The 18848-nt window shown below is 37.3% G+C and overlaps 1 protein-coding gene across 1 annotated transcript; it reads right to left on the bottom strand.

The window, feature by feature from the left end:
- Positions 1 to 1034: 1034 nt before the first annotated feature.
- On the bottom strand, positions 1035 to 18354 carry LOC106668181 (DNA mismatch repair protein Msh6). The gene is made up of 22 exons (XM_014396699.2): positions 17953 to 18354; positions 17813 to 17890; positions 14049 to 14140; positions 13864 to 13992; positions 13648 to 13803; positions 13438 to 13572; positions 13244 to 13379; positions 8931 to 9070; positions 8735 to 8872; positions 8477 to 8672; positions 8218 to 8420; positions 6580 to 6689; positions 6000 to 6155; positions 5789 to 5946; positions 4815 to 4924; positions 4602 to 4754; positions 2568 to 2702; positions 2402 to 2493; positions 2204 to 2336; positions 1765 to 2122; positions 1560 to 1711; positions 1035 to 1469 (listed from the first exon to the last, which is right to left on the bottom strand). The coding sequence occupies exons 1-22, from the start codon at positions 18206 to 18208 to the stop codon at positions 1215 to 1217; spliced, it is 3471 nt and encodes a 1156-aa protein (XP_014252185.1). The 5' UTR covers positions 18209 to 18354; the 3' UTR covers positions 1035 to 1214.
- Positions 18355 to 18848: the final 494 nt, after the last annotated feature.

The raw sequence follows: 18848 nt of genomic DNA, 5'->3' as shown, positions 1-18848 counted from the left end.
ACCTCTGGGCAATTTTCTGCAACTTAGGGTACTTCTGTACTGATCTGTTCCCACAAAACTTCACAGAAATTCTTCAGTTCGATAAGAATTTATCTTTTTGACCAAGTTGGCTGAATGGTTAGGCTGACCCATATTTACCATACGAGTTTGATGTTTTGAATTCCGGCATAGCCCATGGATTTTCAGATTTGTAATGGTACCAAAGACTGGGCAAAAGCCTGTCCTGGTTTTTTGCAAATTAAGTTTTTTCTGAGTTGATTTGCCGCCAAGAATTACACAATTCTTCAGTTTGATAAGAATTTCCATTGATCTTTTTAACAAGTGGCCGAGTGGTTAGTTAGTCTGAGTTGTTTGCCACACTAGAGGTTCTAATTTTGAATCCGTAATTCGTGGTTGGATTTTTAATTAAAAATAATTGGAAAAAAGTTTTGTAGTTAAGTCCTTGTCCACGACACCCAATGTCATTTTATGTTAAGCCCTCCCAAATGGCAGGAATTACTTCAACTTTTACTCAAGAAAAATGGCAAAAAGGAGGGAAAATTCAAAAGGTGGGGTTGAGATGGGAAGTTGGTGTCCGAGTGGATCGAAGTCACGATAGCTCAAGTGGTAGAGCAGCAGTGTATCAAGCTGAAGATCGTGGGTTCGAATCCCGTTCGTGCCATTGACTTTTTTATCTCAACTAAAAACCTTAATTAATTTTACTCAAGAGTTAAAATTGCTATATGTAATGGTAACAAAGTCCTCCTCTGGGACAGTTCGATAAGAATTGATCTTTTTGACCGTGGTGGCTGAGAGAACGGATTTTTAAATAAAATAAAAAGAAAAAATTATTGTCGTGCTCTGACCCATTGTCCACAACACCCAATATGTAGTTTTATATTAAGCCCTCTTATATGACAATAATTACTTTAATTCTGGATGTTGTACACATTGAAAATGTAAGAGTATGATCAGCGATGTCAAACTGCAAAAGAATAGTTATTATTGAAAGGATGTACTTGATACTTTTTTTAAAAATAAATAAAATAACTACAATGGTTTCATTATTATATTTTCTCATAACGTTACAATGTGTTGTACTAATGGTATAGGGTTGTAGTAAAAAAAAAAAATGCAAGTAGGAACATTATTGTTTAATACTGAATCTTTCGAAATAGTTTTCCATTTTTTTTTAGACTTATTATGTACAAATGTAGGTGAAGATGAGACTCGTACTAAAGGCTTGCAATTATTTGACGGGGTTGTTCGGATGTGAAAAGCGCTCTGAAGAGCTTCCTGTTGCGTGCTTCCTCTTCGAGCAGCCTGGCCTTCCCGATGCCGACTTTGATTATGTGCGATGGCACTCCGGCCAGGCGGGCAGCGTTGAAGCCAAACGACTTGGGGCATGCCCCAGTTGATAGTTTGTACAAGAAGGTGACCATCTCCTCTTTTCCTTCCTCGGTATCGTCGTCACTTTCGGCCATGCATGACTTAAATAAAACAATTTTTAAAAAAATCTGTTTGCTACAATTCTAATTTGATTTCTATATTGTCATTTTTATTTTTATGTGTGAATTTACCATGTGAGCCAACATAATTCCATCACAGTTCCTGAAACTATCGACCAATGTGTGATAATGAGTTGAAAAGATGGTGCGGCAGCCCATCCTGCATAGTTCGTGCAGTACCGCATCGGCAATCGCAGTTCCGTCGTAAGTCGAAGTACCACGGCCTGAAAATCCAACATCAGGAAGAAAATTCGTAAATTGTTTTTTTTTCTCATACCTAGTTCATCAACGAGGACGAGAGAATGCGCTGTGGCGTAGTTAAGTATCGCAGAAGCCTCGCACATTTCAAGATAAAAGGTGCTGTCGCCTGACATTATATCATCGTTGGCACCAATCCTTGTGAAGATTCTGTCGACGCTGGTCAGCTCCATCGCTTCCGCTGGTACAAAGCTGCCCACCTGTGCTAAAATGATCAGCAAAGCCGCTTGCCTCATCAAAGTCGACTTTCCACCCATGTTCGGACCAGTCAGTAGCATAATACTGGCAACGTTTCCACCAACTTCAGTGTCATTGGGTATGTAGTTGTCCTGGCAGGTTATACAAGGGTACTTTCCGTTTGTTATTTTCACATAAGGCTATGGAAAATATGAAATGAATCAAACTGTTAAAGATTACAATCAAGATCAAAGTGATAAGATTACAAATTAAAAAACAACCTTCTGAAAGCTCCCAGCTTCTTTGAAAACTGGGACACATAAATCTCCTTCAATGCTTAAGCAATATTTAGCGAGAGACATGAGAGCATCGAGAGTTGCCATGCACTCAATCGCATTATGCCAACATGTATACCTATAATAAAATAATCAAATCAATGAAACATTTTATAAAGGTGTTAAAAAAATCATTAAAATAACCTTTCAACAAATTTTCCAAAAAGTCTCTTCCTGAGGTCTAGAAGAACTGAAATTTTCACCTCCTCTGCTGCGATTTGTCTCTCAAGCAAGGCCTGTTTTTAAAAGTTGATAATTAGAATAATTAGATCAATTTTTATTAAGAATACATAATAGTGTAAAAAAGTACTTTTGTAGTGGGGGTATGGTATTTTTTAAAACCCTTCCTTTGGCCAGACAATTCGTATTCGGAGCTAATATTTTTCGCCGCACTATCAGGTATTTCCAGCTGAAAACGGTTTTTGTCTTTGCCGACATAAGACACCTGAAAAAATTTATTTTAAATTTTAATTTTATATCGACCAAGACTGTCCAAGGAACCATTTTAAAAATTAAATTGTAAATTAGAAGGTAATTAAATAGAATGTAAGAAATTTTGTTAATTATAGGCTGTGAATCTAACAGATCGACAAGCCATATGAACAAAAGTAGCATTTCCAAAAACCAGGAGGGTGGAGAAACCCGAAAAATAGACCAATTGGAATGCTGTTATGTTCAATTTTTTTTTTTAATGGTTCCTACTCACAGTAAGTTGTTTTCCAACAATCCAGATTTCCACCCCGTTACTTATTTATTCACCAATAACCCTGTTGAAGAATGTACCAAACTCATAAAGCAAAAACTTACCGAGAATTCTATTAACGAATTTGTAAAAAATGATATAATAGACCTCTTAAATATACACCTACTAATTATTGTAAATTCAATAATAAATTTTATGAAATGAAAGGGTTACCAATGGGGTCTCCACTTTGTGCCGAAATATTCGTGGATAATTTTGATAAAAAATCTTTTCAAATCAAAGAACGAATTAATTAAATCTGTTCAATTAATTATATACAATTTTTTTCGAAGTGAAAAATTTGTATCAGGCGGGATTCGAACCCACGACTTTCGGCTCAATACGCCGCTGCTTTACCACTTGAGCTATCGTGTCTTCGATCGACCATGCCACAAACTTCTCATTTCGACTACCCGATTTTATTCTAATTATAAGCAAATCGCGGCTTCATATAGAAACACTTTTTATTAACGATTATACTAGATTAGCGGGACTGTGTACGATTCATAGGTGTGATTCTAGATTAATACTAAATTTTATCAGCTTCTATTAAATATATAAATAATTAATTGAACACAATTTTTTTCGAAATGAAAAATTTGTGTCACAGGCGGGATTCGAAAAATTCAAAAATTTCAAAAAAAAATTCGGGTAGTCGAAATGAGAAGTTTGTGGCATGGGCGATTGAAGTCATGGTAGCTCAAGTGGTAGAGCAGCGGCGTATTGAGCCGAAAGTCGTGGGTTCGAATCCCGCCTGTGACACAAATTTTTCATTTCGATAAAAATTGTGTATAATTAATTGAGTATTTATATATTTAATAGAAGCTGATAAAATTTAGTATAAATCTGTTCTTTTTTGGAAATGTTATGTAGATAATATTTTATGCATATGATCAGGAACATTAGAGGATCTCAAAGAATTCCTCCAACTAATTAATTCTCTACACCGTAATATAAATTTCACATTGTAAATTAACAAAGATGGTTGTTTGAACTTTTTAGACCTAAAATTGTCCATAATACACAACCTAATAGAATCGACGTATATAGAAAACCCACAACTACAGACACTGTGATACCAGCGGATTCTTCCCACCCATGGTCCCAAAAGGTTGCTGCTTTCATTTGGCTCATATTTGCCTCATAGACCGTGTGCTGCTTATTTAAAAAAAAAAAAAAAGCTGGACTACATTTCTATGTTGGCGACCTCACCGCAGTCTGTTATGTCCAAGAAATTATCAAGGAATACAACCCTCAAAACTGGGATCTCATTGGCAGGGATTTTCTATTTCTGTACGACAAATGCCAGAACCTCACAGAGGCAGAGTTGTTCATCGACGTTTAGAAAACCCGAGAATTTACCATCTGCCCCTTCCCCCATTGTCTCCAGACCGCCAATTGACCAATAAACAAAATTATGGAATTAAGACCTTTTATTTTGTTATTTTTCAAAATCCCTTAATTAAATAATTATTAAGGATTAAATAAAAATAAAATAAAAATGCTAGGAAAAATAAATACTACAATTTGGCAATAGGACACCACCACTCTCACATTTAAAAAAATTAATATTCTTTAATAATGTATAAAAATAAAACTAACCTTGCCAAATTTCTTGCACTGCTCTTTCAAATAGCTGTCGAGTTCTTGTTTGATCTCGTTCAGCGTTTCTATGGCCGAGTCGTACTCTGCGTCGACTCCGCGACTCGGGATGATCCTGCCTTCTTTCTCCGCCTCTTCGTGGTCAAACGCTTCCTATGTTATGTCACGTGATTTTATTAATTTAATAAAACAATTTTATTCCAAAGGCATTACGTTGAAAAAGTTGAGGTGCTTCCTCAAATCGGGGAAGCCACCATTATTGATCCCGGTGGGGAAGTGTGTCACGTTGACTATTATCTCAGACTCGTTCATCTCATCACAATCTGTAAAAAATTACATTTATATTTATATGCATTTAACGAAAAAATGATAAACAATTAAAAAGAAAACAGAAATTTATTAAAAGTTTATTTTTTTATTTTTAACACGCTTTGTCCAAAAATACAACAATCAACCAACTGGCAATATTTTTCTGTCCTAGTTTGCCCAGAGAAATCCAGTCATAGAAAATGATATATGAATGCACCTCAATGTTATTATTAACATACTACAATTAATTAAGGTTTTTAGTTGAGATAAAAAAGTCAATGGCACTTGCGGGATTCGAACCCACGATCTTCGGCTAGATACGCCGCTGCTCTACCACTTGAGCTATCGTGACCTCGATCCACATGGGCACCAAGTTCCCATCTCAACCCCACCTTTTGAATTTTCCCTCCTTTTTGCCATTTTTTCAAATGTCGTGTAATCTATTTGATTCTAGCCGAAGATCGTGGGCTCGAATCCTGCTCGTGCCATTGACTTTTTTATCTCAACCAAAAACCTTAATTAATTGTAATATATTAATTGGTCAAGCGGACCACGAAATTAATGAAGTTATTATTAACACTTATTACAACACTAAAAAACAAATTGATAAATAATATAGGTAGGCAATAAATTGTCTTTTCCACAACAGGCATTTGTTTCATCACGCACGCTTCAGTCTAATATAGACCATCTTCAGTGACTAGATAACAAAAGCGGTACAAATTGTATAATAACTACATACAGGTAATTTAAAATTATGTATATTTTTTTTATATGAAGTGGTTTAACAATTTTTTACATTTTTATAAGTTTAAAAGTGGATGTTTGGACGACTATGTTACCTTTGATAAATAATAAAATTTTATAGTCCACTATACCTTGAACCAATTCGGCAGCCTTCTGTAAAGCTTGGAATCCTTTGAGTATTGAAATAAATTCCATTATTTTCCTCTTAGAGTAGATCTTTTCTTCGAACATCACAGCACGGTTTTCCGGATGGGATTCACTCAGACCTTTGCTACTCTGAGCGTAAATCCTGTAAAACAAATATCAGTACAGAAACTTTCGCTTTTTTTTCCCCGCGCTTACCGTGAAAACATGCGTTCCAAATCAGGTACTTTGGACAGAACGTCGGAAACGGTGGACAAAAGGGTGCTGTTTTCCTTGAGCAGCCGGACGGCCTGCTGTCTCGCCTCGATGCTCTTGGTGTTAGCAAGCGGGCTGCAGAGCCACTGTCTCAACAACCTAAACAAGAACAAATAATTTAAAAAATATAATTATTCGGAAATCGTGAGATGCGGTCTGGTGTAATGTAGGTTTCAAAAGAGAAAATAAAAGAAAAAAAACCCTATGTCACACCAGACCGCATTTCACGATTTCTGAATAACCAACGAGTAACAATCACTAATCACCACAAAAAAAAAAAAAAAAAAAAAAAAAAAAAAAAAATTAGAATTAGAATTATTATTAATTTTTTTTTTTGTGGTGATTAGTGATTGTTAGTCGATGATTATTCGGAAATCGTGAAATGCGGTCTGGTGTGACATAGGGTTTTTTTTCTTTTATTTTCTCTCTCACTCTCTCTCTTTCGAAACCTACATTACACCAGACCGCATCTCACGATTTTCAAATAATTATACTTTTTTAAGGAATTTAGAATTAATTATACCTTTTTCCAAAAGGAGTGGAACAATGGTCGATACGGTGCAGTAAAGTCCCTTGGAGCCCCGTGTTATTTTCTATGACGTTTAAGTTCTTTAAAGAAACAGCATCTAAAATCTATTTTTTTAAAGCACTATAAAGTTAGGGTATATAACAAAGCTGTAATTGTTAATGTAAAGCAATGTTAGATTAAAGAAAGTTTTACTTTTTTTGTTTTTTAATAATATCTGACTCAAAATTTCAGAAGGTCAGAACACGACTACCAAATAGTCCTAATAAATGATAAAAAACGATTATGAGGTATTAATACGTTAAGTTTTCATGCATCAGGGACAGGGCTTATCAAGATAGAGTCAACCAGATGGACTTTGCCCCAAATGAGACTGGAGAGGCTGGGTCGAGAATGATTAAGGTAAGGTGTAATTGTCAGTTCATAGAGATTATGGGGTGTTGTAGGGATGACATACGCTTATAAGGACTTTGACTGTCAGGTATTTGCTTTTCCCCGACCCAAGAGAAACCAAGTTGATAGACCTAGGGAAATAAGGCTAGTCAACAGACAAACCAGGAGGCGAGAAAAGTTCCAAGACTAATAGAGTCAAGTCGACTAAAGAATAGAGGCCAGTAGATTTGCAAGTCAAATAATCTCCCAAGACTAGAAGAGTCAAGCGATGAGTAAAGTTGACTACCAGGAGAGACAAGTAATGTCATTAGACTAGAATAGTCAATGAATCAGGAGAGCCAAGAGAAAAGTAAAACTGATAGACTAGGAGAGTTAAGAGTTGAGTAGTGACTTTAGACTAGGAAATCAAGATACCAGGCTAGTCAAGAGACAAACCAAAAGAGTCCTGAGACAAGTAAAGTCCCAAGACCAATAGAGGAGTTGACTAAAGAAAAGAGGCCAGTAGATTTGCAAGTCAAATAATCTCCCAAGACTAGAAGAGTCAAGCAATGAGTAAATTCACTAGTTTCGTGGTCAGCTTGACCAATTAATATCTTACAATTAATTAAGGTTTTCAGTTGAGATAAAAGTCAATGGCACGAGCAGGATTCGAACCCTCGATCTTCGGCTTGATACACCACTGCTCTACCACTTGAGCTATCGTGACCTCGATCCACTCGGACACTAACTTCCCATCTCAACCACACCTTTCGAATTTTCCCTCCTTTTTTCCATTTTTCAAATGTCGTGTAATCTATTTGATTCTCGGCGACAAACGAAATGGCCACGGAGAGCTTTAGTGAAGTATACTTCATTTTAAACTTATTAAATTCACTAGTTTCGTGGTCCGCATGACCAATCTTACAATTAATTAAGGTTTTCAGTTGACTTAAAAAAGTCAATGGCACGAGCGGGATTTGAACCCTCGATCTTCGGCTTGATACACCACTGCTCTACCACTTGAGCTATCATGACCTCGATCCACTCGGACACTAACTTCCCATCTCAACCACACCTTTCAAATTTTCCCTCCTTTTTGCAAAAAGAGTTGAGTAAATGGCTTTAGACTAGGAAATCAAGATACCAAGCTAATCAAGAGATAAGTAAAGTCAACCAGGAAAGTTGATAGACAAGTATTGTTCTGAGACCAGAAATTATTAAAAATTAATTATTTAAAAGTAATTTAATTATACAAGTCATTACCATGTTTCGAGCAGTTATCCGAGGTAAAGTTTTTTCTGAAGAGATCGACACGCTGGCTACATCGATTGGCGTGTAGATTTCAAAATGCGCCATAGAAAGGAGCTGATGGTCGAGTAGTGCTCTCGTCAAAAACCAAGTAATTGCTCCTAAACAGCTCACTGCCATTTCACTTTCTTGCGAAGCCGTCAAACCGAGAGAATCAACTAAAAAAAATTATATATTAGAAAAATGTATTAAAAAAAAAATCTTGAAATTATACCTTCGCCAATGAACGATTTCAAAGGTTCAGGGGTGACGCCATCCTGGAAATACTTCTTCTCAGCAAGCTTTAAAAGCGAATTGGATGATGTCCAGAATTCGCTCTCAGGGGTTAGTGCCTCCTTGAGAGTACTAGCGACGACTGTATTAAGGATCTGGTGGGTCCGTTTGGAAAGTCTGTTTCTTTCAAATAATACCTTAAAAATAAATACATAAAGAATAAAATTAAATTAATAAAAAATGTTTTAATCTTTGTTACCTGTACAGGAGGATAAGTAGCTAAAAGTGTCCTTAGCCTGGATGAATGCCTATCATCGTTGAACTGGCCGATGTGGAACGTTCCAATTGACGTGTCAACAAAGCATATCCCATAAGAAGATTTTGTGCTATCGATTTCCTTTAAAAAATGAACGAAAAATCATGAAAATGCTAGAAAAAGTTTTAAAAATTATTACTTTTTCAGCTATTGCGAGTAAATAGCTAAACTGGGCTTCCTTCGCTTCGCCGTCATTGATCGAAAAAACTCGTGTCCCTTTGGTCGTCATCTGGCAGACTTCACGGCACACAACTTTGTCGAACTTGGTTGCACCGTGTACTAAAATTTAATTTATTTATATATAAATATAAACAAATATTTTTATATATAAAAACAACAAAGATGGTTAGTTCACAATTGATAATTTAATAATATTTTACACATTCAATGGTTTTTTGAATAGCTGAGTTATTTTATATCTTAAGTTAAGAGCTTTAGAAAAGTAATCAAAGATCCAGTTTAGCTGTTCAGAAATCTGCATATCTAATAAATCGTGCATAGAGTTGCTGAGAGGTCGGGCGTCAAGATGGATTTTAAGGTCATTCAAGCAGGAAGTGAGTTAATGTGTCATACTGCCAAAACATGTAATGCAGGATCAAATTGATTTTTTTTTCTATTGAAGTACAAAAAGATTGTTTATTACCGGCCAATCTTAATTGGCAGATCAGACAAAATATTTTTATGATTTTTTGTTTAATGGATAAGAGTCGATGGAAGTTCCTAAACTACTTATTAATCTATAAGGATAAGTGTTCTTTGAAATTATTAATACTTCAATGTCAGTATACTGTGGTATTCAAATCTTTCTTTTTTTTAAATATATATTAGTACCCTGCTTTTGCTATAACTCTTGTGATCTTATAGAAATAAAAATTTTATGTAGGTGAGTATACTAGTTAAAAGGAATGTTCTTATTGTCTTTTAAGGTGGCCATTCACGATCGCTACAGTCAGCTTTCTGGGAGCATGGATTTCCAAGGAGCAATCAGTTAGAAACAAAGTTTTTGCCAAAAATTCAGAGCTCTTTTAAAACTTTAGTTCTCAGATTTCACCCTGTTTCTAATTGGACAAAACAGCTCAGAGTACTAACAGTAGTAGCAGTACTACTCAGAGGAGTAATAAGTATTTTAATAATTATAGTTGTACTCTTTCCAAATCAGTAATATGGCCAAGAGACCAAATCTCCGAACAATAAATAGAACAGACGAAGTAAGGGAATAGAAGAGAGTCATTTTATATTTCCAACAATCGGAACCGAGAGATTCCAGTATGTCGAATACTCTAGGAATAGAAGCACAGCGTTTTGAAACAGGGTAAGGAGCTTGAAAAAATTTCCTATAGGAGAACGCCTAATATGAATCAGTGTGTTCGTCAGTGGGAGTGGAACATATGTAAATGGTTTGATATTTTGTTCCTGGTTTTTTTAGATTGCAAGCGCAATTGTCGTTTTCAATGTATTTACCTTGAGGTCACTCATTTTACAGTACTCCATAAGCAGTTTTAATTTAAATTATGCATCATTGCATGCAGCAATCGCAACGTCATCAGCAAAAATATCAATAACAAGTATTTATTTTTATTTTCCCATCTTAGGGATAAGTTTTAGTTGTTAAAGTAAGAAAAAAATTAGGGTAAACGATGATAGGGAACGAAGGTTGTAAATCTGAAGGGGCAATCACCCAGAGGGAATGACTCAAATTTGGCAAACATAACTGAAATAATTACATTGTTGGACAGATAGATAAGAACGCCAAAGGGTGTCGCAGACCCAGACTGGAACCACGTAATGTTTTCCACGAACCTGGAGAACATGAAGTTGCAATAGTTGGACAGCCGATCAAATAAATAACTATCATCTAGTTATTTAGTGCTGAAGGGTTGTTACACGGTTAAAACATAGCGACATACGTGGGACATTGTAAATTGGGGTCGCGTCAACCATGTGCACGACACCCGTCTTCACCGGTTCACCTGTGGCATGGGAACTCCCCCGACGTTTGATTTTCTTTTCCACCCCTACTCCGGTAGAGAAACTGGTATAAAAGGAACGACTGGGAAATCAAAAGTCAGTCAAAACCGGAGACACCATCGGGGAGTGAACAGTCAACTCCAAGAGACGATCCAGAACAGAAGCAACCGCACTCCGTCTGGGACTCAACAAGGGAACTCAGCCAGTCAGAGCCAGCGAGGACCAAGTCGGTGGTCAAGAGAACAGACGGAGCTGGGGATACTGTGGACACTAATCATGGCGAGCATCGTTTTGGGTAAGTCCCTTTGTTCATAGACTCATCCCAGATTTAGAGTTGTGTCTCACTTTTAGATTGCTTAAGATTCTGTTGTTTGGGTACCGTTAAGAGACGGAATTGTGTTACAATAAATGTTAAGGAATATACCTCTAGTTTATTGAATTCTAGAACCTTACCTTCCCTTACACAAGAATAAGTAATGACGCACTTAAGGTGGCCATTCACGATTGCTCCAAGCAGGCCAAACGGAGCGACGCCGTTCCAAAAACCACGTCAATGGCAAAAATGAACTGGCGTGCCCGGCTGTGCCGAATATTCGACCGGTCCAAACTCCATCGCGCCACTCCAACTTCTAATATCTACGGCGCGACGACGGCATGGCGCGTTCGTGAATGGGAAAATCTGGCGTGGAGGGTGGGGATTTTGGTGCGGTGGCCTGGTCGTGAATGGGAAAACCCTCGTTTTTTTGGCGCAGTCTCCGTCTTTCTGTCACTGAGCAAACATCTCCGTCGTACATTCTCAAAAAGTCAAAACGTTTATTCTTTATTTGTAATGACATCCAATTGAGATTTTATTGTTGAGGTGATTGAATTGTATGAAAGTTTACCATGTTTATGAAAGTGGTGGACAATGATTATATTACCACGATAGAAATAAAAGAAATTCGATCCTCAACCAGTTGGTCGACGTTTTCAAAACAAAGGATACAAATGCAATGAGAGATGAGGTATTGATAACCCCTAACAATGATCAGAAACCGTAGTAGAGAACTTAAGTTCTTTTTGGTTCATCCCTGTAGCGAGAAATCGTAATGTGGTTGCCAACCTTTCATGTAGTGATGATTTCTCTCATGACTGTCTTTTGTTTTCTAATCAAGGGGGTAACAAGCTGGGGTAAATATAAATAAGACGTTAATCTTTTTTTTGTAAGGTTTTGGTTGAAATGAAAAAATAGTGTCACGAGGGGATTCGAATCCACGACATTTGGTTTAAATACGCCACTGCGCTAACCACTTGAGCTATACTGACTTCGATAGTTCCATCCACTCGGGCACCAACTCCCCATCTCAACCTACAACCTTTCCAATTTTCTCTCTTTTTGCCATTTTTTGGTGTCGGAGAGGATCGAAGTCACGATAGCTCAAGTGGTAGAGCAGTGGCGTATTTACCCGAAGGCCATGGATTCAGATCCCGCTCGTGGCACTAGCTTTTTCATTTGAACCAAAACCTTACAAAAAAGATTAAATAATTGAAAGAACTAATTTGGTCAATAGAACACTAAATATAATGAATAAATAAGACGTTTCATCCATCCTTAAATAGTTCCTCCAATCAGCGGGTTCAAGGGAAAGTTCTTTCATCAAATTCATATGGGTATTACGGCTTCTGTTCAGGAACCACTTCTTACACCATTTTCTCTTCGATTTTTTTATTTTAATATGTAAATAAACAGAAGAGTAGCAGAAGAGATCGTCATACATTTTGAGAAGGTAATTCACTGGTTGACGTTCGGAGCGACTGGCCGTGGAGCGCTCGTGAATGCCCCTCAAATTTCAGGCACTCCAAATGGAGCTGTACGGCTTGGTGCGGTTCCATTTGGAGTGATCGTGAATGGCCACCTTTAGGCCGACTCATCCCTTGTCGCGTAGAGAATAGCAAGCGAATATTGAGAGATTATTCGGCCGCCACGTCATCGTCCGCTTACAATACTGTCAATGTGTATTCCTTCAGCTCCTCTACTTTGCAAAAATGTCATCATATCTGCAATGAACAAAGCGAAAAGTGGGGAGAGTTTTTCTCCCTGCCAAAACCCCCTTGGTCACTATTATTTCTTTCGAGTTCCCATCAGCCTATATGATTATTTTTGTTTGCAAGTATAGTGCTTTTAGTATCCTATTTTGAGCTGATTCCCTGATTATAAAGTTGGTGTAAAGTTTAGAATGAGAAACTGAATCGAACGCTTGTGCAGGTCGATGAAAATAATATAAACTTTGCTCTTGTGTAGTCTAAGTTGTATATTAATTGCCGACAAGAGAATGAAGACTGCATCATTGTTCCTCTGGGAAAACGCGTGATTCAACCCAGAGATTCAGTCTTAACTTTATTAAGCTAGTTGGATTTTTTTCAGAATTTTATTAAATAGATCAAGCAAGTAGTGAATTTATTTTAGTATATTTTTAATATTTAATTGATGTAGATACGGCTTACTTTTCTTGACCCGTTCTGCCATCATTTCGGGCGTCTCGGTCTGCTCCACACGTACCACTTTGTACCCCTTGTCGACAAGGTTAGCAGCAAAGCGGCCATACGCTATCTCCGGGAAGCCGCAATGAGCATATTCACCCTTAAAAATTAAAATAAATAAACTATAACCCAGTACATAAATCCAATGCAAAACTTACTTTCATAAAAGTTAAAGAAAGCTCCTTAACGCCCGTCACAGCATCCATGTGGTAAAATTCATAAAATTTTCCCACTTTGAAGAACAATATGCAATCGTAGTGGTTCCTTTTAAGCTCCCACCATTGCCGCATCCCCTTTAACATTGAATTCTAATAAGTAAAATAATAAAGCCTATGAAGAATTTTCAAAATTCACAAATTAAAACATACAGGTGTGAGGGATTTAAGAAAATCCGATGGGACGTAGAGTGTACGAGGGTCGTAATTGGGATCGTTGGGCCTCCTGCCTTTCCCATCTTTGATTTTATCCGGTTTGAGAAAGTCGTACTTCAAATAACTCCAATTGTAGACATCTCCAACAGAATTCTGTCAACACAAAATAAAATTGCGACAAAATAAAAAAGTAATTATTTTTTTTATTGTTACCTCTTGGGAACTTTGACTCGTAGATGTGGCCGATGCAGCATCAACCTTGACAGAGTTTCTGCTTGGCAGTTTAGCAGCGAACCTCTTACTCGGCCTTCTGTCATTTACTGCCCTTTTTCGCTTCTTACCCTGTACACTTTTTACATTACAAATTTGAACAATATAAAACGTAAATGTCAACCTACCTGTGCGACAGGGCTTTCTTCCTCTTCGGTTGTAGGCTCTTCTGAAACCACAGCATCCTCACCGTCAGACGAATCATCTGATGGTTCATTTTCTAAGTATGACAATCTTGATAAGTCTCAATATAAATTTAATATTTCAAATAAAACAAAAGATTGTTGAAAAAGAAGAACCCTTTGGTTTTATTGTTAGTACTTTTAGTGGTAATTTGTATTTGTGAGACATCTAGGACACTACAGATTAATTTCTATATGGAGAAGCGATGTGATGATTCTGATTCTTCCAATTCTAAATACAAAAAAAAAAAAAAAAAACCCTGATCCTGATTATTTTTCTACATTTATTAGTTATTTGATCATCCATGATCATCTTTGTATATTTTGCTCAAAAATTCACTAGTTTTTGTGGTCCACTTGACCAATTAATATCATTGAATTAATTAAGGTTTTTAGTTGAGATAAAAAAGTCAGTGTCACGAGCGGGATTCGAACCCACGACCTTCGGCTTGATACGCCGCTGCTCTACCACTTATTTACCAGTTATTGTGACTTCGATCCACTTGGGCACTAACTTCCCATCTCAACCCCACCTTTTGTTTTTTGTTTCGTTTTTGCCGTTTGTGTTTCTATTTGTATTTGTCCGGACGACGTTTGTGGTTTTGCTTCTCGCTCTTGATATTGATTTTTTTATGTCGGGTAAATTCCATAGGTGGGGTTGAGATGGGAAGTTAGTGCCCAAGTGGATCGAAGTCACAATAACTGGTAAATAAGTGGTAGAGCAGCGGCGTATCAAGCCGAAGGTCGTGGGTTCGAATCCCGCTCGTGACACTGACTTTTTTATCTCAACTAAAAATCTTAATTAATTGAATGATATTAATTGATCAAGCAGACCACGAAAACTAGTGAATTTAACGAGTTAAAATGAAGTATACTTCACTAAAGCTCTCCATTGTCATTTCATTTATCGCCGAGAATCAAATAGATTACACGACATTTGAAAAATGGCAAAAAGGAGGGAAAATTCAAAAGGTGGGGTTGAGATGGGACGTTGGTGTCCAAATGGTAGCCCAAGTGGGAGAGCAGCAGTGTATCTAGCCGAAGGTCATGGGTTCGAATCCTGCCTGTGACACTGACTTTTTTATCTCAACTAAAAACCTTAATTAATTAAAAAATTAAATCATAGGATTTCCTCCTGTGAACAGATGATCAGTTTATTCGGTCAGAGAAAGGGTAAAAATAATGAAAAGATCTAAGAATGTCTGAATGACCAAACCAGCGAGGAATAGCAGACCAAAAATGATGGCAAATTATCAAATTGCAGATTGATCATCCAGCAGACTACAAGAAAACATCTCACAATTTCAGTCGAACTTTCCACAAGCAGGTGCAACTTAATAGGAATTTGACCATTATTAAAAGGTTCCACATATGGAAATATAAATAAATTGTGGAATTTCCCCATTGGACATCACAACATGGCAAAATGCCTGAACGTATTTGACAGACCAACCTGGCAAGGATAGGCAAATTAAAAACTGATCAGAAATGACCAAATTACATGTTCATCTAGCAGGCATTAATAAATCTTACAATTACAGATGACCTTCCCAAAAGCAGACACCACTCGGAAATGAGATTAGTACTACTTATTATACTACACATATCCAAAATATTAAGTCGTTCCTCTTGTGGACACCCACTGATGATGGCAAAAGGTCTAAGCATGTCTGACAGACCAATTCCGAGAGGATAAGCAGACCAAAATGATCAAATTCAGGAGCCACTTCTTGCACCATTTCCTTTTCGATTTTTTGCTTTTAATATGTAAATAAACAGAAGAGTAGCACAAGAGATCGTCATCCATTTTGAGAAGGTAATTCACTGGTTGACGTTCGGAGCGACTGGCTGCGGTCGTGAATGCCCCCTCAAATTTCAGGCACTCCAAATGGAGCTGTACGGCTTGGCGCGGTTCCATTTGGAGTGATCGTGAATGGCCACCTTTAGGATTCGCAGTTTATTCCCACCCCTCAAATTTCAGGCACTCCAAATGGAGCTGTACGGCTTGGCGCGGTTCCATTTGGAGTGATCGTGAATGGCCACCTTTAGGATTCGCAGTTTATTCCCACTTCCTTTGACACATTCTGTAATTTCTTTCCTTCCAAAATTGGTTAGAAGATTCTTGGATCGTCCGTGTCCAATGAGTGAATTCCATTGTTCCTACATTTTCTTTTTGTCCTTCTGTCTGAGATACTTGTTAATAGTGTGGGTTTCTATGCCATAGAAGGGTCCTGTCAGCGGTAGCAGCCCCTTTTCTTGCAAGGGTGTCCGCTTTCTCGTTGCCTTCTACTCCCATGTGTCCTGGGACCCAGCAGAGGATGACTTTGTTCTGTGTACCTAATATGTTTGGTTTGGTTTTGCAGTTCAGCACCATCCTTGAACTAATGATATTTGAGCTTAGTGCTTTGATGGCTGCTTGGCTATCTGATATTCTTGTTTTTATACCCTTTACTTAGGTTGAGTTGAGTACATCTTTTGATTGCATGAATCTCAGCTTGGAAGATACTGATGTATTTTCCCATGGATTCTGAGTATTTGGTTCCAGGATTGAATACTCCCATACCTTCTTGTGTTCTAGATCCATCTATGTACCAAAGGATGGTGCCATTCTTAAAAGAGGTGTTTCCCTCTCGTTCCCATTCTTTTTTGGTATCTAGATTTATTCGGAAGTTTTGGTTAAATTCAAACATCCTGTTTATGTCGTCTCTCGGAGCCATGAGTAGCAGACGGTCTTTCCATAGTTTGTTGCTATCTCTCCATTTTAGTTTTATTCCTGTTGGACGTTTCTCTTTGGTAAAATTAATGATGGTTTTCTGCACTGTCCTTATTACCATGTGGTGTAGGGGGATTAATCCCAGTACTTTTTCCATGCTAATTGTAGGACATGTTCTCATTGCTCCCGTTATGCAGATGCTAAATATTTGTATTCATTTACAATCTCGATGAGATTGCCCCTGAAAAAAAAAGCGATCCAGAGAACTCAACCTATTCCCTCTCCTAAACACTATGACTTTGGACTTATCTAAATTAACTGTGAGGTTTCACTGTCCACAGTAATGTTCAAATAGTTTGATATTCCTTTTTAAACCAGTTGCACTATCCAATAGGAAAGTATGCTGACGATATAGTTATCGTCAGCATACTTTAATATTTTAATTGTTCTACTACCTATACAATTTCTACATTCCAGGACATTTGGGAGGTCATGTAAAAAGAGAACGAATAAGATGGGGCTCAACTGGCAACCCTGCACTCCACAATGCGCTTTAAAAAAACTATGAAATACCCTCCTCGTTGTGCGTGGATATGTATATGGTACAAATCCATTTTTTACTTTCATTTAAACCCTAATATTTTTTTCTGTAATTTGATCATTTTTGTCTGTTTATCCTCGTTGGATTGGTCTGTCAGACACGCTTTGATCTTTTCATTATTTTTCCCTTTCTCTGACAGAATGAACTGATCGAGTACTAAAGACAAGAGGGTGTGAGGAATGAGACTTCCTGAAACATTACAGTTTGCAAGAAACATGACATCTGTCATTTCCATGTTAAACTCAAATACTAGCTGGGCTGAGACTGACCACTTGTTAGCACACTGATGAAGTACGAGCAAGATCTCGCTTCAGACGAGCCATGACTCGTCCAATTCTAAGCCTTAAAAGGCTTTAATTCTTATATACAATATCAAGACAGTCAATCTGTTTTTACCTGGCACAAATTCATCTGCAGAGTCTTCTAAATTGTCCAGAATGTCTTCAGTATCAGTCGACTGGTCCATCAAATCCTCTGAAGCAAATACGGATTTAAAGTGGTTTTTTATATATTTAAATAATTGTGTTTTAAAGTACCTTCATTGATGATCCTTTTCCTTGACGTTTTGGGTGTTTTTTCCAAGTTTTCATCCGGTGAGGCCCTGGACTTTGGCGTTTTGCCTTTTAAAGGAGTTTTCGTCTTGGAAGGTGTCTTGGCAGGAGTCTTGGCAGGTGTCTTGGAATGAGTCTTGGCATTCTGGTTCGCCAGCGGTGTCCGGGGTTGCCCGGAATTCTCGAATTTGGCAGGCCCAGGGGATTTTGTGAAATAGTTGTACAAAGTGTTCTTCGACATTTCAGAGGATTTTTTGAAAAATACGCCAATATTTACAGGAAAAATACAATTCAATTAAAAAGATTCCGGCAAAGATAAGTCCTGGTACCGCAGCACCACAGGTTATCTTGCCTGGGCCCAAATCCTAATGGGCGGGAAGTGTCCCCGCCAGACCTGCCCTTATCTAAAACATAAACAACGAGAACAGGCGGACCCACAGACAAATTCAAACGTTTCGTTATGAATCATTAGCGTAGCAAAACAAATACATTTCAATTAATGTAGACAAAGTAGGGTATGTACAAATTTTACAAATGATTGAATCATACCAAACTGCATATTGTAATTTTTTTTAGAAAAGGACATAATTTTTTTCTTAAATTCATTTTTTGGTTTATTCTGCCCAAAAAAAAAAAAAAGAATGAGTTATGGCAGATTAACATTCTCTAAAAGTGGAATAATTCTGTCAAACTTTCACAACAATTAATTTCAAGTCTTTGGGTGAGATGAAGCAAACATTGCTTTAATAAATTAAACGCAAAAACCCCCAAAAAATCGAAAAATTTGTTTGGTCTTTTTTGGATGTAAGGCTTGTAGGCACGTTTTTTAACTTATTTTTCATGAAAAACCTTTAAAAAAATGTCTTTTTTTATGTAATAGG

The sequence above is a fragment of the Cimex lectularius genome, unplaced genomic scaffold (assembly GCF_000648675.2).
Source record: "Cimex lectularius strain Harlan isolate CLEC.00 unplaced genomic scaffold, Clec_2.1 scaffold55, whole genome shotgun sequence".
Taxonomy (NCBI): domain Eukaryota; kingdom Metazoa; phylum Arthropoda; class Insecta; order Hemiptera; family Cimicidae; genus Cimex; species Cimex lectularius.
Note: the sequence above shows the minus strand (reverse complement) of the source record. Positions and strands in the feature narration are given on the sequence as shown.